At 40.9% G+C, this 26,589-nt stretch overlaps 1 protein-coding gene and 1 long non-coding RNA gene across 2 annotated transcripts in view; both read right to left on the bottom strand.

The window, feature by feature from the left end:
- LOC121913092 (phosphatidylinositol 4-kinase beta-like) overlaps nt 1-17,300 on the bottom strand; it is a 29,665-nt gene extending 12,365 nt beyond the window's left edge. The window contains exons 1-4 of the mRNA XM_042435757.1: nt 16,848-17,300; nt 7,955-8,455; nt 7,022-7,587; nt 3,612-4,070 (exon numbers count right to left, since the gene is read on the bottom strand). Of these exons, the coding sequence (XP_042291691.1) occupies nt 3,612-4,070; nt 7,022-7,587; nt 7,955-8,444 (1,515 nt within the window). The 5' untranslated portion in view covers nt 8,445-8,455; nt 16,848-17,300. The remainder of the gene's footprint in view (nt 1-3,611; nt 4,071-7,021; nt 7,588-7,954; nt 8,456-16,847) is intronic.
- A 1,221-nt stretch (nt 17,301-18,521) lies between these two features.
- On the bottom strand, nt 18,522-26,577 carry LOC121913095. Its single transcript, XR_006100209.1, has 3 exons — nt 24,193-26,577; nt 23,561-24,093; nt 18,522-22,132 (listed from the first exon to the last, which is right to left on the bottom strand). It is a non-coding gene; the product is annotated as an uncharacterized LOC121913095 (long non-coding RNA).
- Between the last annotated feature and the right edge of the window lie 12 nt (nt 26,578-26,589).

Below are 26,589 nucleotides of genomic sequence, written 5' to 3'. Positions count from 1 at the left end.
CATGTTGTTTGAATAAACTTTATTGGAACCAATCAGAAGGTTCAGAGTTTAACTGTGTTTAATGTTATAATTAGTTATAATTATTATTATTGAACACTATGAGGTCATTTTACATCATTAATACTTTTTATTTATTTTCATACTGTGATATTTTTACTTTTACTGAAGTGAAAGATTTCAGTTCACATTCATTTTACTGTGACTGAAGACATCAAAACTATAAAACAACACATAAATAAACAAGTAAACAAACCAAAATATGGTTCATATTTCAGATTCTTTATCAGCGTTCGTTTGCTCTCTGATGAGACAGAAGTGTCGGGTGTGTCAGAGGTCAGCTGGTTGTGATGTCATTAACAGTAAACATCCGCTGCTACAATAATCCAGATTATAGAACCGTCATTACTTTAAGACATGAACGTCAATCTGGAACATTTCAACAACTCTGAAAGTTTCTTCTTGCAAAACTCATCAAACGCTGTGATGAAAGTGATCTGATGAGGATGGAAACAGGAAATGAAGACGCAGACTTCCTCTCTGCTGCCTCACAAACCGCCGACTAACACCTGAGATCAGATCCAACGTCGAGCAGCTGCTCTGTTTCCTACATGAGACCATTCAGTAAAAACCCTGAATGAGAAGATGTGACTGCTGCTCTTCATCAGTTTTCTTCTATCAGACTCAAACTGTTCAACTTTCTCTGGAAGATAAAAACACAGAAATCAACTCAACTTTTCTTTTGCTGTTTCAGAGATTTTCTTTCATTTTCCGTCTCCTTTAGTTTTTCCACTGGAGGATTTTTTCTTCTATTAAAACTTAAAAATAACTGGAAACTATGATCAGAGAATCCAAACATTCCTCCGTCTCTTTTCTGTCTGTTTTCCTTTTTTCGCAGGATAAAAACAGTTTACTCTCTCTGCGCCCGTGTCTGTGCGGGAGGGACCAAAACGTGGCTCTCAGCCAATCACATCGCGCCCTGCGTCTGGCTCCCAGCCAATGGAGAGCCTCGGTTTGCATGTGACTGAAGAGCCGGCCAAGAATGTGACGCCTGAGTGAACTACACACACACACACACACACACACACACACACACACACAGCAGCTGGGACGGGATCAGCTCACAGCTCCCATCTCACAAAACAAACATTTCAAAACAAACTGGAAACCAGTTCACGAAACAAAACGACGACCAGCAGACGCCGATGACATGAAACTACAAAACACCAGCAACACAACAATAATAATCCTGAAGAATAAACAGCTGATCACTTTATCTTTTCTTTCTTTAATAACATTTATATCAGAGGAGGTTTGTTCTGTTGTGAATGATGAAGGTGAGCGACGCTAACGCAGCGCTCAGCTGTGTTTAAACTGTTTCTTCTTCTGCAAGAGAAACGGCGTAATAAACAAGAGACAAACAGAGAGATAAGATACATACATGAGATAAGATCAGCAGGAAAAACTGAGGAGAAGAAGAAGAAGAAGAAGAAGAAGAAGAAGAAGAAGAAGAAGAAGAAGAAGAAGAAGGCTGCAGTGATAAAATGTGTCCAACATGTGAGACGTGATGATGCAGGCGACACACAAGCCAATCAGCAGCAAGTATAATTATTGTGCACTGACTTTAAGAAAACATCTAAAAAAGTTTGTTCTTACTTTTTTAATTTCCTTTAAAAAAGGTTTGTTTTTTTTTCATTTTAATATTTTTATTCAGTTTTTAATGCATCGTATGAATCACCTTTAACTGCGTGTGAAATATACTGAAATAAACTTTTATTATCGTTCCTTTAATCGTCTTCTGAGGACAAACTAGAATCTGATCAATCACAGATCAATTTATCACATTTCAACTGCAGTTTATGGACATTTAAAAGAAAAACAACAATCTGCCAACATTTAAATACAATGTGGTCAAAACATGAATTTGATTTCCTCACTGATGAACCTGAATCATATTAACTCAGGAGAGCGAAGCAGGTTTTACTGGAAGCTTTTTATGTTTATGTAACTTTATTTTGCTTTTATTTCAAGTTTATTACAGCTTTGTTAATAGTTATTTAAAATAAGTTAAATTTTTATTAAAAAGATATTTACTGTTACGATCTTCCTGCTCCTCAGAGATCAGATCCTGACTCTTTATTACTAAATATTTATGTAGTATAAATATCAGCAAATATATGATCTTATTGTCATGGTATCAAGTATTGATCAGTCTCAATAATCTGCTATCTGTCAGAAAATATGATGCGATTCATCCTGAACCGGCAGTGATGAGATATTCCTCTCTGGACCAAAGAGTCGGAAACACAAATATCCCTAATATCCCTAATATCACTATTATCACTAATATCACTATTATCCCTAATATCACTATTATCCCTAATATCCCTAATATCACTATTATCCCTAATATCACTAATATCACTATTATCCCTTATATCACTATTATCCCTAATATCCCTAATATCACTATTATCCCTAATATCACTAATATCACTATTATCCCTAATATCCCTAATATCACTATTATCCCTAATATCCCTAATATCACTATTATCCCTAATATCACTAATATCACTATTATCCCTAATATCACTATTATCCCTAATATCCCTAATATCACTATTATCCCTAATATCACTATTATCCCTAATATCACTAATATCACTATTATCCCTTATATCACTATTATCCCTAATATCCCTAATATCACTATTATCCCTTATATCACTGTTATCACTCATATCACTATTATCCCTAATATCACTATTATCCCTAATATCACTCATATCACTGTTATCACTCATATCGCTGTTATCCCTATTATCCCTGATATCACTATTATCCCTAATATCACTAATATCCCTATTATCACTAATATCATTATCACTATTATCCCAAATATCACTAATATCACAAATATCACTAATGTCATCATTATCACTATTATCCCAAATATCACTAATATCCCAAATATAGCTAATATCATCATTATCACTATTATCCCAAATATCCCAAATATCACTAATATCGTTATCACTATTATCCCTGAATATCACTATTATCCCTGATATCACTAATATAATCATTATCACTATTATCACTAATATCACTATTATCCCTGATATCACTATTATCCCTAATATCACTATTATCCCTGATATCACTATTGTCACTATTGTCCCAAATATCCCAAATATCATCGTTATCACTATTATCACAAATATCACTAATATCATCATTATCACTATTGTCCCTAGATATCACTATTATCACTATTATAATCATTATCACTATTGTCCCAAATATCATCATTATCACTATTATCACTATTATCACAAATATCACTGATATCGTCATTATCACTATTATCCTTAATATCACTATTATCAGTAATATCACTATTATCATTGATACCACTATTATCCCAAATATCACTAATATCACCGTTATCACTAGTATCACTATTGTCACTATTATCAGTCCCGCCTCTACCAGGAAAATAAACCGTTATCGTTCCAGTTTGTTTCCTCCTGATTAATCAGACGTTTATGTTTTGTTCTCATCCTTCGTGATGTCATCAAAGAGACAAACAAACAGATTCTGCTCCTCACCTCCTCGTGGACCGCCTCCACCTTCGGGTTACTCCCCGTCCGTCGGAGGCCGGCGCCGGGCCCGCTGCTCGCCGTGGTGGCGTCTGATTTGGATCTCTGGTGTGTCCTCCTGGACGGGGAAACAAACACCTCGGCGTCCCCCGGGACGGGGCTGTCCGGGGCGGGGCCAGGGGGGGAGGAGGAGGAGGACGGGGCTGAAGCCTCCATGTTGCTGCTGTTGTGTCTCCGGTGACAGCGGCGGTGGGACGGGGAGGACACCGGACTCTCGGAGACAGACGCTGAAACTGCTCGCGGAGTGTTTGTGTTGGAGGAAGCAGGAAGTTCATCAAACAGGATGAGTTTGCGCAGTTTGGTGCCTCTGGAGTGACGCTGGGTGGAGATGTGCATGTCGGAGGAGTAAGCGCCCAACAACCAGGCGGACAGCAGCGAGAAGGTTATACTTCCTCTGCAACGGTGGATCTGACACACAAACACACAAACACACAGACTTTAATCACATGTCAATATCTACAATATATAATATCTACACTTTTAGCTTAAACAAGTTTTCACATTGACAGCAGCAGTTCATATAATATTTGTATTTAATCATGGAGCACTGATGGAGAAATCTGTTTCTGAAGGTTCTGTATCGTCTCTCAGGCAGGATGCTGTTGTGTCTGTAGATTCATTCAGTAACGTTCTCAGTCAACAGTCTGATCGTTGAGATTTAATTTTCTTCATTAGGAAACTTTTACTGCAGCTTCTGCTCAGTTAATCTAAGTTAACTAATTAGAGAGATAATTAGCCAACAGCATTCTTTTGGAAAGATGAATGTCATGAGTTGTAGTGGCAGGTTTAGCCTCACCATCTGAGATCCTCTGAGATCCTCCTGGGGGATCTCGAGGTGTCCCAGGCCAGTTAGGATCTGTCTCCAGTCTGCTCTGGGACTGTCCCATGTTTCTTCCCTGAAAACCTCTAAAGAGAAGCTCAGCAGGCAACTTGATCAGATGCTGAACCAACTCAACTGGCTCTTCTCAGCATGAAGGAGCAGTGGTTCTCGGAGCTCCTCCTGGATGTGAGTCCAGACTCATGACCACAGCTACTCATTTGTAACCCAAAGGAGGAAACACTTTTATCCAACCACTTATCCCACCCAAACTGCCCCAGTTCAAGCAAGAGGTCATGACTGAAGCCAGCAGAACTCCATCAGCAAGAAGCAGAGATGCAATCATGAGTTCACCAAACCAACATTGTCTGCTCCTTGACTACGACTTCACATTTTGTCCACGGAAATCACAAACACAATCGTGACTCGACAGAACCTTGGTCTCCCCCGGTACCCACTGAGAACATACTTGGCTACACCAGGACTAGATGGCTGGTAGGAACACCTGGGCGCCTGTACTTCTGCAGCACCGCTACAAGATACCACAACGGATGTGAACAAGTCATCAAAGCACATGTATACTGAAGATGCGAACTCCCATGACCCCTCCAGACTTCTGGCAGAGTAAAGAGCGGATCTCTAATGTGGGTTTCAACAGTCGAGCCTCCCCTCCAGGAGACTGAGCAGTGTGAAACCCTGATAAACCCTCCTTACTACTGTCCTGGAACTTCCACTTGACACTGAACAGGGGAGTCAACCAAGACAGCCTAATAACATCCAGACGGTTTGGCATGTCCGGGCAAATCTAATCCACCCGTCGCATCTTTCCTCTGTGATGTGCAAGACTTATAAGCAAGACCTCAAATCCTGAGACTCTTCCTCCTCCACAGAGGAGTTATTCAGTCGGTGATCAGACTGATCAGAGCTGTAAACTCTGCCATGAGAGAGAGCAAAGACATTACTAGGACGAGGGGAGGACATTTCTCTCTGTTTGATAATGTTAAAAGTAATGAAGAGAGGTAGTGATGGTAGTGAGAAAGCCGGTGAATCAGGTCAATACAACGTTATTTTCTGATTGTTTCACAGTGATTACATTCACCTCCACTTAACCCTGCGGTGGTTGTGGTCGCCACAAGCCCTGATTTGGTCTGAATACGTCCCAAGTGTCAGCTTTTGTGGCAGGAGTCCTAACACAACGTACATGGCGTTGGCTACATGTTACTTATAACGGTCGGTCCCGTACATGGCGTTGGCTACGTTACATATAACGGTCGGTCCTGTACATGGCGTTGGCAACATGTTACTTATAATGGTCGGTCCTGTACATGGCGTTGGCTACATGTTACTTATAATGGTCGGTCCTGTACATGGCGTTGGCTACATGTTACTTATAACGGTCGGTCCTGTACATGGCGTTGGCTACATGTTACTTATAACGGTCGGTCCTGTACATGGCGTTGGCTACATGTTACTTATAACGGTCGGTCCTGTACGTGGCGTTGGCTACATGTTACTTATAACGGTCGGTCCCGTACATGGCGTTGGCTACATGTTACATATAACGGTCGGTCCCGTACATGGCGTTGGCTACATGTTACATATAACGGTCGGTCCCGTACATGGCGTTGGCTACATGTTACATATAACGGTCGGTCCCGTACATGGCGTTGGCTACATGTTACTTATAACGGTCGGTCCCGTACATGGCGTTGGCTACATGTTACTTATAACGGTCGGTCCCGTACATGGCGTTGGCTACATGTTACATATAACGGTCGGTCCCGTACATGGCGTTGGCTACATGTTACATATAACGGTCGGTCCCGTACATGGCGTTGGCTACATGTTACTTATAACGGTCGGTCCCGTACATGGCGTTGGCTACATGTTACTTATAACGGTCGGTCCCGTACATGGCGTTGGCTACATGTTACATATAACGGTCGGTCCCGTACATGGCGTTGGCTACATGTTACATATAACGGTCGGTCCCGTACATGGCGTTGGCTACATGTTACATATAACGGTCGGTCCCGTACATGGCGTTGGCTACATGTTACATATAACGGTCGGTCCCGTACATGGCGTTGGCTACATGTTACATATAACGGTCGGTCCCGTACATGGCGTTGGCTACATGTTACATATAACGGTCGGTCCCGTACATGGCGTTGGCTACATGTTACATATAACGGTCGGTCCCGTACATGGCGTTGGCTACATGTTACTTATAACGGTCGGTCCCGTACATGGCGTTGGCTACATGTTACTTATGACGGTCGGTCCCGTACATGGCGTTGGCTACATGTTACTTATAACGGTCGGTCCCGTACATGGCGTTGGCTACATGTTACTTATTGACTAGATACTAATTAGTTGTTTTAATAACAAGACAACACTGATTAACTGAGCAGATATGATGGTTATTGATTTAAATCGATCAGTGATGAAATGTTTGGTTCACATTCAGAATCTTGTTGAGACACAAACACAATCAGCCGTCTTTCAAGCGGCGGTTGCGTGTTGTTGTGTTTGGACTCACCAGGTACGGTCTGATGGCGTCTCCCACCTCCGTGTCCATGTGCACGTACATGTTGAGCAGCTGCGGCAGGTAACAGTCCACGTCGCTGTCGGGGAAGCTGAAGAGGCGGTTCCCGATGTACGCCTGCACCCCCGGCTCCTTCGACTTGTACAGGTAGGAGATCGCCATGGAAACGTCAAACAGCTTGGACTCGAACAGGCGCAGCAGCCAAGACTGTTTTGATGATGATGATGATGAAGGCATTGAGGAAGCTTCCGAGTGGGCTGAAGGAGACGGATCTGGATGGGAAACAGCACCTCGTTTTCGTCCCTCCTTTCCACCACTCCCCTCCTCCTCCTCCTCCTCTTCCTCATCCTCCTCTTCCTCTTTGATGGAGCTGGTGTCCGGGCTGATGAGCCACTGTGGACCGCAGCGCTCTGATGAGTCTGTGCAGTGTTGTTGTTGTTGTTGATCGTCCTGTTGTTGTTTGTTGTCCAGTTGTTGCTGTTCAGGCACTTCTCTGTTCTGCAGTTTCACCTTCAGGAGAACTTCCTGACAAGCCTTCAGAGCCACTTCAGGGTCGATCACTGGACGCAGAAAACAGAGAGATCAATAATGATTATTTTCTCCGCGTCACTTTAAGTCGACGTCTTTAAATGTCTGAAACCCAAAAACATTGAATGTCATAGAAAACTAAAGAAAACAAATATTCACATTTAAGAAACTGGAACCAGAAAATTTTGTCAGGATTTGCTTAAAAAGCGACTAAATCATTTCACCTTTTAACAAAGTAGTTGCAGATTATTTATTGATTAACTGACTAATCGATTAACGGATGAATTTGAGTTCATTCTTGATTTAAACTGTTCTGGCTTCCTGTTTGAATTCTTTAACATTATTATTATTATATAAAACAATCTCTTTGTGCTGAAGTGACCCCGCAGTGTCCGTTACCTTGGTCGGCCCCCAGGTCCATCTCCATGGCGTCCTCTGAGATGACGTCCAGCGGCGGGCTGGGACCTCGGGGGTCGCCGCCGCTCGACATGCCGCTGCTGCCGATGCCCTCGCTGGCGCTGCTGCTGCTGCTGCTGCCGAGGCTGCCGGTGCTGCCGATGCTGCCGCTGGGGCTGGAGCTGCGGGGGCTGGCGCTGGGGGAGGACGGCTGCTCGCTGTGGGGGGGCGGGGGCAGCTGCAGCTGGGGGCGGGGGTGGTGGTGATGATGGTGGTGGTGATGATGATGATGGTGGTGGGCGGGGCAGTCAGAGGAGCTCTCGGAACAAGAGGAGGAAGAGGAGGATGAAGAGGAGGCGCTGGAGGGGGAGGAGGGACAGGAGAAGGTGGTGGGGGAGGAGGAAGAGGCCGGGGGAGGGGGCGGGGCCGGGTGGGAGGGGCTGATGTGGAGCGGCCGCAGAGCCGGGGACAAGGACACCTCGGCGTCGGCCATGTTGGAAAAGCCTGCAGAGAGAAAGAAAATGATTTTACATCCAGATGTTTTTAAAAAAAACCCAAAACAACACAACGTCGTAAACAAATAAACAAACCGACCAACAGCGTCTGAAAACCTTCACATCCCACTGTTTCAGTAACTTCCTGTTGGTTCAGCGCCTCCTGCTGGCCGGTCAGCATATTGACCACAGACTGATGTAACTTCCTGTTGCGGCCATGTTTTAATGCCAGCTGTTGAATGAAGCTGATGTTCAGTCCTTCCTGCTCGCCATGACTTCCTGTCAGTTCTCATGTTTTCTACGCGTCTGTTGTTTGTACTTAACGTTCGTTCCTTCTTGTTTTCAATAAAGAGTCTCAACATCACGTCGTGGTCTGACAGTAACTTATTTGGAGTTTTTATGTTGCTGGGTAACAGAGAAGAGCTTCAGTGATTGGTCGGGTGTGTGGAGGTGTGATAGTAGGCGGAGTTTAAACGTCTGAGTGACCATCATATTGTCTTCTAGGAGAAACTGTTTGAAATGTCCAATTTGTTTCCACATCTGTCGGATTGACGGCGTCTGATTCCAGCTTTAAACACTTCACATCATACAAACTAGTTTGTTTGAAGCATTCTGATCCTGAAAGGCTTCATTCTGCTTTTACTGGTTTCCTGTTATTTATTTCCTGTTCTGATGTCGGATGTTAAACTGAATGTTTGTAGAAATGATGCCTGCAAGTCAAAAGTCAGGGCTTCAACCTGCTCGAACGCTTCGTTTGTATCTTACCAACGAGCTGCTATCCGCTCTGTAGCCTTGGTTGCTAAGGTGGTTGCTAAGGTGGTTGCTAAGGTGGTTGCTAAGGTGTTTCCATGTGTTGTTCAGCTCCAACATGTACGGATGGATTTGAGAAGTTGACATTTGGAGTAAAGAAGGAGAAGAAGAAGTGAAATCCTGCTACTATAGTTTGTTTACGTAGCCTCCGGAGCCGGAGGAAGCTTCCTGAAAGCTGACCAATCAGAACAGAGTGGGCTCATCAGGAGGCGGGGCTTAAAGAGACAGGAGCTAAAACGGCCTGTTAGAGACAGAGGCTGAACTGAGGGGCTGCATAAAGGACCAGTAGAAGATAAATAAGGAGTTTTTATTCCAGTAGAACCCCAGAATATAAATATAGAGCTGGAAATATGCAGAATATGAGTCGTCTATGATATTTTGTCCAGAGTTCAGAAATAAAACCATGTTGGTTTGTTGGAAAATAAACGTTCAGCTGGTCAGAAACAGTTTGATGGTTCTTACACAAACATCATGTCTGCAGAATCTGAGCCGATCTGAGTCGTGTTTGCACGGTCATGTGACTCCCACCCACGCTTCAGAGTGTGTGTGTGTGTGTGTGTGTGTGTGTGTGTGTGTGTGTTATGTAACGTCCTCCTGCCTGCACGCCAACCTGTCATCACAGCTGAACAGGAAGTGAATTATATGTGATCCTCCTGCTGTCTTCATGATGAATGTGCTTTATTTAGAGCTCAATGTTTTAACATTCAAATCTGAAATATGACAATAACTTTAAAGAAAATAAATATCTTCACATTTTTCTCTTTATGAGCGGAAACAAAACATTTTTAGATCTTTTGTTGGGACGAAGAAAATGAAACCTGAATATTTATCAAAATAAAAGTCTTTCTAATAAATGAAGAAAGTTTTTGTTGATCAAACTGACAGTTAATGAATCCTCAATGATGTCATCATGTATCAGATCATTGATCAGCTGCAACGTCCAATCAATAACTGACTTCAGATAAAAGGGGCGTCGGCTTGAGTTTCTTCACTCAGAGACAAGGAGGATTCTGGGTCAGCGAGGAGCCGTCGATACTGACAGCTGATCTGCATCATCTCTGCACTGAGGAAGAGGAGGAAGAGGAGGAAGAGGAGGACTAGATCAGCGACCAGCAGCTGATCCGTCACCGTCTGACCTCCTCTCTGCTCTCCGTCTCCATGACGATGCTTTTATGAAGGCGTTCTGTGTTTCCGTGACGACACGTCTTCATCAGAACAGACGAGACGAGTTTAAACTCTGGAGCTGAGACGACATCATCATCATCATCATCATCAGCAAAAGATGCTGGATGATGTCATCGATCTGATATCAGGACTATTGATTATTTATCATTTGTTTTGTCAGAAAACGTTGAAACATGTGGATCAATATTTATCAGCGATGACATCATCAAATCATCAATCAATCATAATAACTGGTGATTAATTTAATAGTTGACAACTTATCTATTAATCGATTGATTGTTACAGTTTAAACTCTGTTCACTCTGATGTATTGATTAGTATTGATTAGTATTGATTAATATTGATCAGATGTTGTTGTCTGATAAAAACAGACCAGAAATGATTTATTATAATTTGATTAAAGATCTAAAGTGAAACATCTACCTGCTGCTTTATTGATTATTGATTATTGATCTCCATGTAAACTGATCACTCCTGATTTAATCAATATATAAAAACAAACATCTCAGCAGAGTCCAGTTGTTGTTCTGAAGCTTCCTGTTGATGCTTTTATTCAAACTGACCTTTGACCTGCTGATGTTTCATTATTATTGATTATTATTGATTATTATTAAATCATATCTATTGATCAGATTTCTTACTTTACTGCTTGTTGTGTCATTTTTAATCATTTCACTCTTGTGAAGAACAACAATAACATAATAATAATAATAATAATAATGATGATGATGATGATGATGATGATGAGGGGTTCCCAGTGTTTCCAGTGGAAGTGATGGAGGATCAACGTGAAGCTTTTATGAATCATATCAAGTGAAACTTCAGAGTAAAAGTCTGACGACGTCACTCAGATCAATAACAGACGTTTAGAAGCTGTTCGAGTTCATAAAGATCCAATCAGCTCATGAACCAATCAGAAGCCTCCGCTGACAACAGCTGATCATGTTTTCATCTGTTTTGTATGAATGAAAGCGTCTGAACTCCAGATGTTCTCAAACATCACACGAGTTTATTCTCAGTGTTCGCTGTGATGTCATCGAGTCCAGACGACGATCTGTAAAACGCTTAATGATCTTATTAATGATCAATATATTGATTAATGACTTTACTGTGATTCATTTTATAATTATTTTAATTCACACAAGAGTCAAAACAAACTGATCGGAGTGACATCACCAGAAAACCTCCTGATGACATCATCATCATCATCATCATCATCAGCGCCTACAGCTGACAAGCATGTGGAGAGGAGCATGATGTCATCGTGTGTGTGTGTGTGTGATGGTTTCCAGATGTGAGTTTTCTGGAGCGTTGAGGCGTGGGCGACACACACACACACACACACACACACACACACACACACACACACACACACACAGCGGTAACACACACACACACACACACAGTCAGACTATTAACCTTAAAACAAATCTGCATCATGAAGTTTAATATTTTATGTTATGATTTGTGAGGAACACCTGCTACACACACACACACACACACATCTCCTCAATGTTGTTGCTATAGAGACAGTGTGTGTGTGTGTGTGTGTGTGTGTGTGTGTCGGATGTTCGTCAGTATTCAGAAAGTTTTATTCCTAAATTTTCTTCTTAAAAAGTTAAAACTAAGTTTGAATTGAAGTTTGTTTCTCTGAGCTGAAAGTCTGATTTGAAAGGGGGCGGGACTACGAGCAGGATTTGTGACATCTCAACTAGTTTGGACCAATCAGGGTCCAGTCTGTAACTGACACAGTGTGATGAGATGAAGTTAATAAGACAGCTGGAAACGAGCAGAACACGCTGACATGATGAAACACCTTCACGTCGCTTTTATATTGTTTGTTTTGCTGATTTGTTTGTTTGTTTGTCTCTGGAGGTTGTTTACATGTTGTATTATTGTGCGTCATGTATTCTGTCTTCATCACAGTCACATGTATGAACTTTGTGTTTGAAAGTGTGATGCCACATCACTGCTGACCTTTGACCTGCTCACTGCTGATTGGCTGTGTGTGGTATCCAGGTTACGACTCTCCTTTAATCTCACTGATTCATTATCAATCAATAAAAACACGTCTGAAGCTCCTGCAGGTGACGTTTGTAAAAACTGAACATGAATAAAACAGTCTGATTCAATACAAACTGAATCTGATCGATCGATCAATAAGAAACTGAACGGAGCTCATTCACTGCTGTGTGTGTGTGTGTGTGTGTGTGTGTGTGTTTTCTGGGCTCTAGTTCAAATCACAGTCAACAACTGCAACATGACATCATCATCAGAGCATCTCACACACACACACACACACACACACACACACACACACTCACACTCACAGCAGAGGAAGTGTGAAGCTGCGATGACACTGATACACAAAACACGTCTGACGAGAAAAATCTGAAAGAAGGTCGTTGTGTGAACATGAAGAGATTTTATTTTTCTGCAGTTTGTTTATTTACAAACAAAAACAAAAACAATATAAATGTCAGCGATGAAGCTAACTGTCAGCGATGAAGCTAACTGTCAGCGATGAAGCTAAATGTCAGCGATGAAGCTAAATGTCAGCGATGAAGCTAACTGTCAGCGATGAAGCTAATGTCAGAGATGAAGCTAACTGTCAGCGATGAAGCTAACTGTCAGCGATGAAGCTAAATGTCAGCGATGAAGCTAACTGTTAGCGATGAAGCTAACTGTCAGCGATGAAGCTAATGTCAGAGATGAAGCTAACTGTCAGCGATGAAGCTAACTGTCAGCGATGAAGCTAATGTCAGAGATGAAGCTAACTGTCAGCGATGAAGCTAACTGTCAGCGATGAAGCTAACTGTCAGCGATGAAGCTAAATGTCAGAGATGAAGCTAACTGTCAGCGATGAAGCTGAATGTCAGCGATGAAGCTAAATGTCAGCGATGAAGCTAACTGTCAGCGATGAAGCTGAATGTCAGCGATGAAGCTAAATGTCAGCGATGAAGCTAACTGTTAGCGATGAAGCTAACTGTCAGCGATGAAGCTAATGTCAGAGATGAAGCTAACTGTCAGCGATGAAGCTAACTGTCAGCGATGAAGCTAATGTCAGCGATGAAGCTAAATGTCAGAGATGAAGCTAACTGTCAGCGATGAAGCTGAATGTCAGCGATGAAGCTAAATGTCAGCGATGAAGCTAACTGTCAGCGATGAAGCTGAATGTCAGCGATGAAGCTGAATGTCAGCGATGAAGCTAACTGTTAGCGATGAAGCTAACTGTCAGAGATGAAGCTAAATGTCAGCGATGAAGCTAACTGTCAGCGATGAAGCTAACTGTTAGCGATGAAGCTAACTGTTAGCGATGAAGCTAAATGTCAGCGATGAAGCTAACTGTCAGCGATGAAGCTAAATGTCAGCGATGAAGCTAACTGTCAGCGATGAAGCTAACTGTCAGCGATGAAGCTAACTGTCAGAGATGAAGCTAAATGTCAGCGATGAAGCTAAATGTCAGCGATGAAGCTAAATGTCAGCGATGAAGCTAACTGTCAGCGATGAAGCTAACTGTCAGTGATGAAGCTAACTGTCAGCAATGAAGCTAACAGTTAGCTTTGATCACCACGTTGGTGTTTTGGGCAGTTTTTTTTTGATCATGTTGAAGAGAAATAAAAATATAAAAGTCACCTTCAGACCTGTGATTAATGTTTTACTTTATTTTATTTGTCTATTGTGTCTGTCGTTGTCTTTTATCTGTTTATCAAATGTGTATTTCCTTTTAAATCTATTTGAACTTTGAACTTTGAAATCACACTGACATGTACGAAAGGTGTTGTACTGACAGAGTTTCCTTGTTTTCATCCTGTGTCTCCGTGGAAACGACGGTGTTGTCACCTGATTTACAGGAAGTTTGACCTCTCGGATTGATTTGTTTTGGTACAATGAGGAAGTGAAGACAGGCTTCAGATTTCAGCTCTGATAGAAAGTTTCTCTGTTCTTCCTGTTTGGTTACAAACAGATTGAAGTTTCTTTGGGTTCAGACATTAAAACAGAATGTTTGACTTCTTTTAAGTGAAAGGTTTTATAGAACATCATGTTTTTACTGCATCGGCACACAACTGATCCGTTATCAGAGCTTCAACTCCACCGTCAGCTTTAGCAATGGATTCTGGGTATTTCAGTATTACAGTCTGGACTGTATTTTTAAAAAATACTTTGAATTACAGCAGCAACAATTTGTTGATTAATCAATTAGTTGCCAACTATTATTATTATTATTATTATTAATATTATTATAATAATAAAAGTTTCAGTAAATATTTCTATGAACGTGTTGAATCAGAGGCTCAGCTGGTTTGAACGCAGCGTCACTACAAACAGATGGAAGCAGTGACGTGTGCAGTTCAAAGTGTGAAGTTTATTATCACAACATCACAGCTGACACACACACACACACACACACACACACACACACACACATACTTACAGTAAATACAGATTTACTGTAAGTATTTTTAACTCTGTATACTTAAATGTGACTAATTTTAAGTGAACAAAACATAAATAAGTGAATTACTTTGTATTTCTTAACCTGAGTTTTGCACAGAGACACCATTAACTGAATAATAAAATGTGAAAAATCCCACCTGAAAGTCCCTCAAAGGCCTCCGTACCTCTGAAATCCTGACTGTCAGTAAACATCACACTGTTAACAAGTACCAGAGTGTTTATGTCTAATATCTCTGTACATACAGGAAGCAAAATATACATTAAAAAAAGTAAAAGTACATAAGTATTATGAGCTTGATGTAGTTAAAGTATTGCAGTAAAAGTACATAAGTATTATGAGCTTGATGTAGTTAGAGTATTGCAGTAAAAGTACATAAGTATTATGAGCTTGATGTAGTTAAAGTATTGCAGTAAAAGTACATAAGTATTATGAGCTTGATGTAGTTAAAGTATTGCAGTAAAAGTACATAAGTATTATGAGCTTGATGTAGTTAAAGTATTGCAGTAAAAGTAGTGGTTTGGTCCCTCTGACTGATATATTATTATATATGACATCATTAGATTATTAATAGTGAAGCATCAGTGTTAGAGCAGCATGTTACTGTTGTAGCTGCTGGAGGTGGAGCTAGTTTACACTACTTTATATACAGTTAGCTAGTTTAGTCCAGTGGTTCCCAACCTAGGGGTCGGGCCCCTCCAAAGGGTCAGCAGATAAATCTGAGGGGTGGTGAGATGATTAATGGGAGAGGAAAGAAGAAAAAACAAAGTTCTGATACACAAATCTGTTTTCAGTTTTTGGACTTTTTCTCTAATCTTTGATTTTTGCTGAAATATTGGATCATTTGAACATTTATTGAAATGAAAGCATGTGAGAAGTTTAGAGGGAAAAATCACTATTTGGTGGAGCTGTTAACAACTCATAGACATGTGAAATGTGACCCCGACTACACACTGCTTTTTGTAAGACGTCAAAAGACAAAAAGGTTGGAAACCACTGGTTTCATCTTTAACAATGTGTTGTATTTTAAAAGCTTGTTATATTATCCATTGTGTCAAATCTTCATCTGAAAAGTAACTAAAGCTGTCAAATAAATGTAGTGGAGTAGAAAGTACAATATTTCCCTCTGAAATGTAGAAAGTAGCATCACATGGAAATACTCAAGTAAAGTACAAGTACCTCTAAACTGTACTTAAATACAGTACTTCAGTAAATGTACAAGCCACAAGTGGCTGCAGGTAAATTATAGAGACTTTGCAGTTGAAATAAATGAGATAAAAACAGTAAAATGTTCGTTTATATTCCTGCAGGAAACATCAGACTGAAACAACAGCTGATAAAATCCCTCAAATACTCTGAAAACACACAAGTTTAAACAGGAAGAAGACAGAAACGTACAAAAGTTTGGTTGAATATAAAACCAATTCTTTTAGAGGTATTTCAGATATATTTGGAGGTATTATAGAGCATTATGGAGAACTCTGAGGGTGTTTTGGAGTATATTGGAGTAATATGGCGATATGGGGTATTTTGGAATATTTTGGAGTATTCTGGAGGTATTTCAGATATATTCTGGAAGTACTATGGAGTATTTTTGAGATATTATGGTGTATTTTGGAGTATTTCAGAGATATTCTGGAGTATTTTTAAGGTTTTTGGACTATTTCAGATGTATTTTGGAGGTTTTTTGGAGTATTTCAGATATATTCTGGAGTATTTCAGATGTATTTTGGAGTATTTCGGATATATTTTGGAGTATTTCGAAGGTACCGCAGGCGGCAGCAGAGCCGCTCCCTCCGGATGAAAACACGCGGAGGAAGGAGGAGCAGAGCCGGGCAGCAGCAGGCCTGCAGTCCGGGGACTCCTCACACGGTTACCGGCGAGCTGAACCGAGAAAATCACAGAAAAACAGGCAGAAACACAAACACGCCCGGAGGAGGAGGACACCTACCCGGTGACTGAGGCGGCTTCACTCCGGTTTCAACGTCTCCACACTCGGGGTTTAATCCGGTTTTCGTCCCGGGACTTTACGGGTTGGATCCAGAGTTTCAGTCCGGGTCTCGGTGCTGGTTTTCAGGCTGTGAAACGATCCATTTGTCCGGGGTTTGTGGCCTGGTTCAGCTCGGCTCGGCCTGCTTTAAAGCAGCAGTGACGCAACATCCGTCAAAGCAGCAGGAACTCAACAGGACTACACATCCGGTACGAATTTACACAATAAAAGCATAAATAACAATAATGAAGCTGACAGATCGTCATCAGTCGCAGCACTAAAAATGACGTGATGAAGGTAATTTGCGGTTTTTTGGTGTTTTTGAACCTCAGTATTTGGACAGTTTCCGTTTGAAGGTCACATCACATCTTTGATCTTCTCTTGAAGCTTCCAGAGCTTTCAGCTCAGCTGCTTCTGGTCTTCTTCTAGTTCCTGAGGTTAAACCTGGTGGAGCTGCTCACATCTGGAAGTCCAAACTAAAGACACATCTGTTTGCTTTTAATGAACCAGAGCAGCAGATGAGACTCTTCAGTGTTTGATACTTTGAGTTTTTATTGATGTTTAGTAATAAAGATGTATTTACTGTTGTTTACCACCATGTTTACAGGAAGTATAATGTGTAGAACTGTTGGATTATTTGTACTGTACAGCAGCAGCACTGTGTGTCCACGATGAATAAAGTCTTAACTTTACTTTTTTATCTGCTTTTGACTTATTTTATTGTCCTATAAACATTTTATCCTTTTAGTCTCATCTGTGTGCTAATATTATTTCGCATTTTGTAAAAACAGCTTTTATGTTGAAGACGTGATGTCATCATTTCCGGTGTTGTTCCGGTCAGCTTGATGAAGCAGCTGGTTTTGGTTCTGTTTCCGTTTGGACCAAAACATTCAGCCTGTCCTCCCACTCTCTGCTCTCCATCTGTCTCAACTAAAACCCGATGAAAAGAGAGAAGACGACAGGAAAGAGAAGAGAAGAAGAGAAGAAAGGAAGAGACAAGAAACAAAGAGAGAGGAAGTAAAGGAAAGGAAGCGACAGAAGGAAAGGAATAGAAAAAGGAGAAAGGACGTAAAGGGGGAGAAAGAAGGAGGAAATAAAAGAAAGGAAAGAAACTGAAGAATGTGAAATAAATAAAGGAAAAGTAGAAAATATGCAGAAAAGGAAATGGAAGTAAAGATGAAATGAAACAACAATAAAAGCAAATAAACAGGAGAGAAAAGTGAGAGTAAATGAAGCGAAGCAGCAGAAAGTGTTGGAGTCTGTTTCTGCCAGTGAACGTCACGTCTTTTATTCCAGTCAGTCAGCGTAGGAAAATAGATTCACATTAGTGGTCTGGCTTCTCTCCTCCCTCCTGTTTCTCTTCAGAACAAACAAACAAACAAACACACAAACAAACAAAGCGGGGGGGGGGGGGGGGGGGGGGGGGGGGGAGCAGCTCACACAGGTAACGTAAAGGTGCATTTCACTGATTATTGTGGTTTCTAAACCAAACAGGTTCATTTTTTTTTTGTTTGTTTCACAGTTGGACCGACGTCGACTTCCCACCTTCAATATTTCTTTTTTTTTTTTATCATATAAAGAATAAAGTGCAAAAATAAACACAAGCCAGCAAGTTACAGGAAAAGAAAAACAAACTTTTTCTCCAAAATTTTAAAGTTAATAAAATACAAAAACAGACAAACATTCACAGGAAAACCATGCAGGAAGCCGGCAGCATCTTCCACAAAGCAAAGATACTTTAAACAACAATAACAACAATAATAATAATAAAATCTGCACATCAACAAGCTGTACAATCGCATGAAATAGCAAAGACAGACAACAACAAGAACAAACAAAACAGAAGATAAATTAACAATAAGCATTTTATAGATTTAGTAAAAACATTGATGGCAAAAAACAACTTGATTGTGATTCTCTTATTTGTACAGAAAGAACAGAAAATGGCAGCATGAAGCTCTAAATGTTGCTGTTTGATGTCAGAATCCTGCTCAGAGTCTGTGGAGGACTTCATTACCCAGAGTTCCTGAGTCTGAGAGGTAGCAGCGCCTGGAAGGCTCCACTCAGGGCAAAAAGTCTGAACGTTTCTCTTTAATATCAACACAAATTCACATTTTTCTGTATTTTTAGGATTTCAAATGTCTTAAACTGAGCTGGAAACAGGAAAAATAAATCCTGGAACCTCCTGAGTGGGTTTCTGACAAGCAAACAGAGCTACTTTCAGTTTAAACTGGGAGTGAACCATCATCATCATCATCATCATCATCATCATCACATTAACTGCAGTGTTTGACCAGGATCAGCTCAGTCGTACAAACGTCTCGTCATCTCGTCACCTGAACCTTCGATTCACCTTCAATCATCAAGACGTCATCACAAGTTCATCAAATCCTTTTTTCTTTCTTTTTTTTTTTTTTTAGAATTTAAACACTTTTCTTTGTGTTGCAGCGAGAATAAGTTCAATAAAAGTGGTTTTATGTATTTCTTTGTTTCTTCAAAATAAATCAAATCAAAGGAAAGTGAATTTCTTGCTTTATTCTCTTCTGATTGGTTGTGAGTTCAGGTATTTTAAGCTCTTCTGGGTCATTCAGAGACTCGTCAGTCACATGAATCGAGCTGTTTGAAAACATCTTGATTAATTTGACTGTGACGACTCTGACGTGACTTCAAACGAGCCAAATCCCTGAAGAACAAAGGCTTCAATATGCTGAAAATCATCAGACACACTTCCTGTTTACCTGTGTGCCGTCTAAAAGCTTTTAATGCGGTTAACAGTTTGAGTTTAAAAGTCTGTGATGAGTCGTGTTTAAAAGGCTTTGAGCATCATTTAACTTCAATAAATCATATTAATGTTGGACATCTTTAGATCACAGTGAAATGACATCAGATGAAGGTACGACAATTAATTTAGCAACAATATGCTGAAGTTAAAAGGGATGCTCGCAGCAGCTTCACGCACCGCAGATGGATCCAGTACAGGAAGTGACATCAGAGGACGTTATGTCATTGAGTCTGATCCTTTAAGGTCGACGCACCGCTACCCGAATCCCGATCCTTTTATCTTTGATTATCTGACCCGTTTCTGGTTTTGTTTTTTTGAGCAACACAGCTCCACAGTGAAAAGATTCCCACAACCACCTCAACCCTCAAAGTCAGGTTCCTAATGCAGGGCCAAACTGGGCCAAACTGGGCCAAACTGGTGTTTTCTTGTCTTCACTGGCTTTGTCAAACGTCTTTTAGAACTTTACTTCCACAGTCCAACCAGGCCTCCAGACTTTTTACACAGCTTCTGCAGGGAGCTCCACATATCCAGTTATCCCAGTTAGCCTGAGAAGTGGGCCAAACTGGACCTAACTGAACCATTTCTCAGACTCCTTTTACATACTTGCCTCCACAGTTCTGCCAATCTCCCAGGCTTCTTCCAAACATTTATACCAATAAAGGAAACAGGAAACATGTCCAGTTAAACTGGGGTTGTGTCCAGTTGAAGGGCCATACTGGGGCTTCTTGGCTTCTTATAAACCATTTCTCAAACCCCTTCTGGATCTCAGAGTTTATTCAAGTTTTTACAAACCTTCTGCAGGGACTCCACATATCCAGTTAACCCACTAAGCTCAACAACTTCTGACTTCCCATGAACCATTCCTTTGTTTTTCTTTTGGATCCTGACTTCCAAACTGCTGCTGATCTTCCAACCTTCTTCCAAATGTTCACACGGAATTTAAAGAAATCTCCAGCTGGCCCAGTCGGTCCAGTTAAAGGGCCAAATAGAGCCAAACTGGGGCCGACTTGAACTAAACCATTCCTCAAATTCCCTTTAGAACATGACTTTCACAGAACTGATGAACTTCCAAACTTCTTACAGTTTCTGCAAGAAACTCAACACGTCCAATGAGCCGATTTATTTATTTATCACTTATCTGCCCATCAGTGACTCCTCATGAACCATATTCTGGTTTCTATTTGGATCTTTGACTTCCAGAGCGCTGCCAGTAATCTTCACTGAGATTCAGAAGGAAACTTTTGAGTCGAACTGGAGCTTCTTGTCTTCTTTGAGTTGCTCTAAACAATTTCTGAAACTCCCTTTAGTTCTGATCTTTCAGAGTTCTGCTAAACATCTGGATATTTAGAACTTTGCAAAAGTCCAGTTTGCAGACCAAAGTCCCATTATTGACCTGCCATGGACAACTTCCCTGACTCCTTTTGAATCTCGACTTCCAGGCTTCTTCCAAATGTTCACACAGATCTCGAAGGAAACTCTACAGAGTCCAACTGCTCCAGTTGCTCCAGTTAAAAGGCTAAATTGAGCCACTGGAGCTTCTTGCCATCACAACTTCTTCTAAATCATTCCTCAAACTCCTTATAGAGGCTAACTTTACAAGTGCTCCTGAATTTCAAGATTTTTCCAGGCTTCTAGATATTTCTGCAGGAGACTCCACATGTCCAGTGTCCCTACACAAGCCAATTAGCTACCATCAACGAACTGCTTCTCAAATTTATTTTGGATCTTCACTTCAGCAGTCTGCTCATCTTTCAGGCTCCTTCCAAACATTTACATAGTTTTTGAAGGAATTTCCAGTCCGCCCAGTTTAATAACCAAACTGGGGTTTCATGCCATCTGTGACATCCCTTTAACCTTTTCTCAAACTCCTTCTAGATGAAGATTACAAAAAGCTGCTGAACTTCAAGTCCTTTAACAAACCCACAGTTACTGCAGAAAATATCCAGTTAGCCCAGTTAGTGGATCAAACTGGTCAAAACTTTGACTTCCTCTGACGTGCACTGAATCCTTTCTTGAGTTCCTTTTAGATCTCGTTCACATCCTTTCATGTCCAGATCTTTTACAAAGTTATTTCATATTTCCAGTTTGCCCAGTTCAACCCAGCAGGTCCTGCAAAGGGAAAACAGCTGCTTTGTTTTCACTCTGAACCTTTTACCTCGACTGTAGATTCACAAGACGCTAAAAGCAACATTTCACTTTGATATCCGGTCTAAGATACACACTGCTCCTCATCAGACCTCAACAGACCTCAACAGACCAGTGGACCAGTGGACCAGCTCCCTGTAATTCCTTGGGGGTTTTACGGGTGTTTGAACTAATAAACTGTCAGGAAGTTAAAGATACACTTCTAGCCATTTTAGGCCTTAGTAAAAAAACTGCTTCAGGTTCATTACTTTAGACGTTCAAGAATCAGGAAGCATTGATGCCTCAGCATGCTTCAAAGGAAGACCATGTTCAGTGTCACCTGACCCAAGTCCAGACCAACTAGTCACGAGTCATTTCCTGAGTCAAGACTAACAAGACCTACATCAATGTCAACTTCAAGGTCGCTGGGCTGGGTGTCAAACCTCAAGAAAAACAAGTTCCAAATTATGTCCCAAGTCAAGACAAAAAAGTCTCATCAAGACAGTCTCGAGTCAAGACTAACGAGTCCCACAGAAAGTCCCAAGTTAATAACAAGTTCCAAGTCAAATCCAACAAATCTTGAATCAAGTCCCACATCAAGACCAACAAGTCCTACATTAAGTCCTGAGTCGACCAACGAGTCCTACATTAAGTCCTGAGTCAGGACTAACGAGTCCTAGATTAAGTCCTGAGTCAAGACCAACGAGTCCTACATTAAGTCCTGAGTCGACAAACGAGTCCTACATTAAGTCCTGAGTCGACCAACGAGTCCTACACTAAGTCCTGAGTCGACCAACGAGTCCTACATTAAGTCCTGAGTCGACCAACGAGTCCTACATTAAGACCTGAGTCAAGACTAATGAGTCCTACATTAAGTCCTGAGTCAAGACCAATGAGTCCTACATTAAGTCCTGAGTCAAGTCTAATGAGTCCTACATTAAGACCTGAGTCAAGACTAATGAGTCCTACATTAAGTCCTGAGTCAAGACCAATGAGTCCTACATTAAGTCCTGAGTCAAGACCAACGAGTCCTACATTAAGTCCTGAGTCGACAAACGAGTCCTACATTAAGTCCTGAGTCGACCAACGAGTCCTACATTAAGTCCTGAGTCGACCAAAGAGTCCTACATTAAGACCTGAGTCAAGACTAATGAGTCCTACATTAAGTCCTGAGTCAAGACCAATGAGTCCTACATTAAGTCCTGAGTCAAGACTAATGAGTCCTACATTAAGTCCTGAGTCGACCAACGAGTCCTACATTAAGTCCTGAGTCGACAAACGAGTCCTACATTAAGTCCTGAGTCGACCAACAAGTCCTACATTAAGTCCTGAGTCAGGACAAGTCCCAAGTGAAGTCCAGGTTCTGTACTTTGTTGAATGCAATTTTCCGTCCTGCTCTGCAACATAACTGGCTGCTGTTGGACTGATTCAAAGTATCTGTTGTCAGGAACATTAACTGTTTATTGGCTGCACACAAAGTCACGAGTCAAGACAAGTTTTAAGTCAAAGTTGAGCTGAAGGTCTTTTATAATTTTGTCGAGTCTAAAGTCTCCAGATTCAAGTCATGTGACACCTCACGTCAGATAAACTAGTTTGTTTGATCTACACTGATTCATTCAGACGTGGTTCAGCTTCCTGCTGCTGTAGACGTCGTCCATCAAATGAAATGTTGCTTTCAACTGTCTGTGTAGTTTAAATCTCTCCAGATCGCTCCAGTTACTGCAACTTTAATATAACAGAATGTTTTTCCTCTCATGTTCAGTGTCACCTGACCCAAGTCCAGACCAACTAGTCACGAGTCATTTCCTGAGTCAAGACTAACAAGACCTACATCAATGTCAACTTCAAGGTCGCTGGGCTGGGTGTCAAACCTCAAGAAAAACAAGTTCCAAATTATGTCCCAAGTCAAGACAAAAAAGTCTCATCAAGACAGTCTCGAGTCAAGACTAACGAGTCCCACAGAAAGTCCCAAGTTAATAACAAGTTCCAAGTCAAATCCAACAAATCTTGAATCAAGTCCCACATCAAGACCAACAAGTCCTACATTAAGTCCTGAGTCGACCAACGAGTCCTACATTAAGTCCTGAGTCAGGACTAACGAGTCCTAGATTAAGTCCTGAGTCAAGACCAACGAGTCCTACATTAAGTCCTGAGTCGACAAACGAGTCCTACATTAAGTCCTGAGTCGACCGAGTCCTACACTAAGTCCTGAGTCGACCAACGAGTCCTACATTAAGTCCTGAGTCGACCAACGAGTCCTACATTAAGTCCTGAGTCGACCAACGAGTCCTACATTAAGACCTGAGTCAAGACTAATGAGTCCTACATTAAGTCCTGAGTCAAGACCAATGAGTCCTACATTAAGTCCTGAGTCAAGTCTAATGAGTCCTACATTAAGACCTGAGTCAAGACTAATGAGTCCTACATTAAGTCCTGAGTCAAGACCAATGAGTCCTACATTAAGTCCTGAGTCAAGACCAACGAGTCCTACATTAAGTCCTGAGTCGACAAACGAGTCCTACATTAAGTCCTGAGTCGACCAACGAGTCCTACATTAAGTCCTGAGTCGACCAACGAGTCCTACATTAAGACCTGAGTCAAGACTAATGAGTCCTACATTAAGTCCTGAGTCAAGACCAATGAGTCCTACATTAAGTCCTGAGTCAAGACTAATGAGTCCTACATTAAGTCCTGAGTCGACCAACGAGTCCTACATTAAGTCCTGAGTCGACAAACGAGTCCTACATTAAGTCCTGAGTCGACCAACAAGTCCTACATTAAGTCCTGAGTCAGGACAAGTCCCAAGTGAAGTCCAGGTTCTGTACTTTGTTGAATGCAATTTTCCGTCCTGCTCTGCAACATAACTGGCTGCTGTTGGACTGATTCAAAGTATCTGTTGTCAGGAACATTAACTGTTTATTGGCTGCACACAAAGTCACGAGTCAAGACAAGTTTTAAGTCAAAGTTGAGCTGAAGGTCTTTTATAATTTTGTCGAGTCTAAAGTCTCCAGATTCAAGTCATGTGACACCTCACGTCAGATAAACTAGTTTGTTTGATCTACACTGATTCATTCAGACGTGGTTCAGCTTCCTGCTGCTGTAGACGTCGTCCATCAAATGAAATGTTGCTTTCAACTGTCTGTGTAGTTTAAATCTCTCCAGATCGCTCCAGTTACTGCAACTTTAATATAACAGAATGTTTTTCCTCTTTATTCATACTGCTAAGCTCTCAACTCAACAATTCAAACTAGGATTATTATTCTGACCAAATTCTTGAGATAAAAATTCTCCAGCCGAGTGCAAGCGTAAAGCAGAAGGTTACATCACTCATAAATACTTGATGTATTTTCTCAATGCATATAACAATAAATTCATAACATACAAGGACTTTCTCTTGTTTTAACTTTTTAACAGTGCAACTTTTCATTTGTTTCAGTTCTGTCTGAAAAGGGCCGAGACTCAGCGGTTAAAGGGAGGCCGAGACATTTTAGTTGAAACGTTTTTTCTATTGAGTGGCAAGATTGTACATATTATTCACTTTAGTGATAAAAAACAACATATTAGCATCATTAGTGCTCATTTAATTAGAAATATTGGGGAGTGCTGCAGCAGCGAGCGTATAAGCTCAGCTGCACTCGCTTCATGGCGAGTGCTAAAGCTTAACTCTCCCATCATGCAACATGAATGATTTTAACGGTCAAAAAATGTCACAGCGTCACTTTAACCGACCTGAAGCTCGTTGTCACAGGACGGAGGGAGACAACAACACACTCAGAAACACACTCAGCTGCATTCAGAGTGATCACACCTCGATATGAGCGTCGACAAAAATGTTTTTTATACAAATCTGCGATTACAGGATGGAAAACAGCGCGGGCCGACGGCGACGGCAGCGGCGGCGGCGGCCCTGCGGTTTGTAGCACCAACGATGAAGAAGACGCCCTCACTCGGAGCGAGAGGCAGTTTGGCAGAGGTGAAGTACAAACATCAGCAATGTGACATTTCTGTGATGACGGAGGGTCACAGCCCTTTTACTTCCTCCTGAACACACCAGAAACCACAGAAGAAGAAGAAGAGTTTGGGAGGTTTATCATCCTTCCTCCTGGTTGACACAGGAGGTCAGGAATTAAAACTGATGTCCTGATTAAATACAACTTAAATTCATAGTATATTTTATTTAGAGCTGCAATGATTGGTTGATTAATCAATTAGTAGATCAATAGAAAATTAATTGGAAACAATTTTGAGTTTTTTTAAAGCAAAAACACCAAACAATCCCGAGTTCTATCTTCTCGTATGTTGGGATTTTCTGCTTTTCTGTTTTACATCATTGTAAACTGAATGTTTGGGTTTTGGACATTTTAAAAATATTTTCAATAATAATCTATAATTTTAAAGAACTTATCAGCACATTGATCGACAATAAAAATAATGGTTAGTTGGAGCCCTAATTTTATTGTAATTCTTAAGTGTTTTATTTAATATCGTGTGTCTTAGTTGTAAAATCGGGAAAAGGTTTGGATGCAGAGAAAGATTTTCTCTAGTTTACTTATAATCAAAATATGGTATAAAAGTTTCAAAAGGGAGAATAAGAAGTTCACAGTAAAACAAGATCAAGTTTCCGTTACGGTTTCATTATCTATTAATATAATAGTTTTTTTTAAAGTATGTTTTTGATCAATAGATTTGTTTGGTCTAAAGCTCACAGTGACATCTTCAGATGTCTTGTTCTGTCAGACCAACCCAAAGATTTTCAGTTTACTGTGATATAAAATGGTGGAAAATATAAAATGAAGA

This window comes from Thunnus maccoyii, chromosome 15 (assembly GCF_910596095.1).
Source record: "Thunnus maccoyii chromosome 15, fThuMac1.1, whole genome shotgun sequence".
Lineage (NCBI taxonomy): Eukaryota > Metazoa > Chordata > Actinopteri > Scombriformes > Scombridae > Thunnus > Thunnus maccoyii.
Note: the sequence above shows the minus strand (reverse complement) of the source record. Positions and strands in the feature narration are given on the sequence as shown.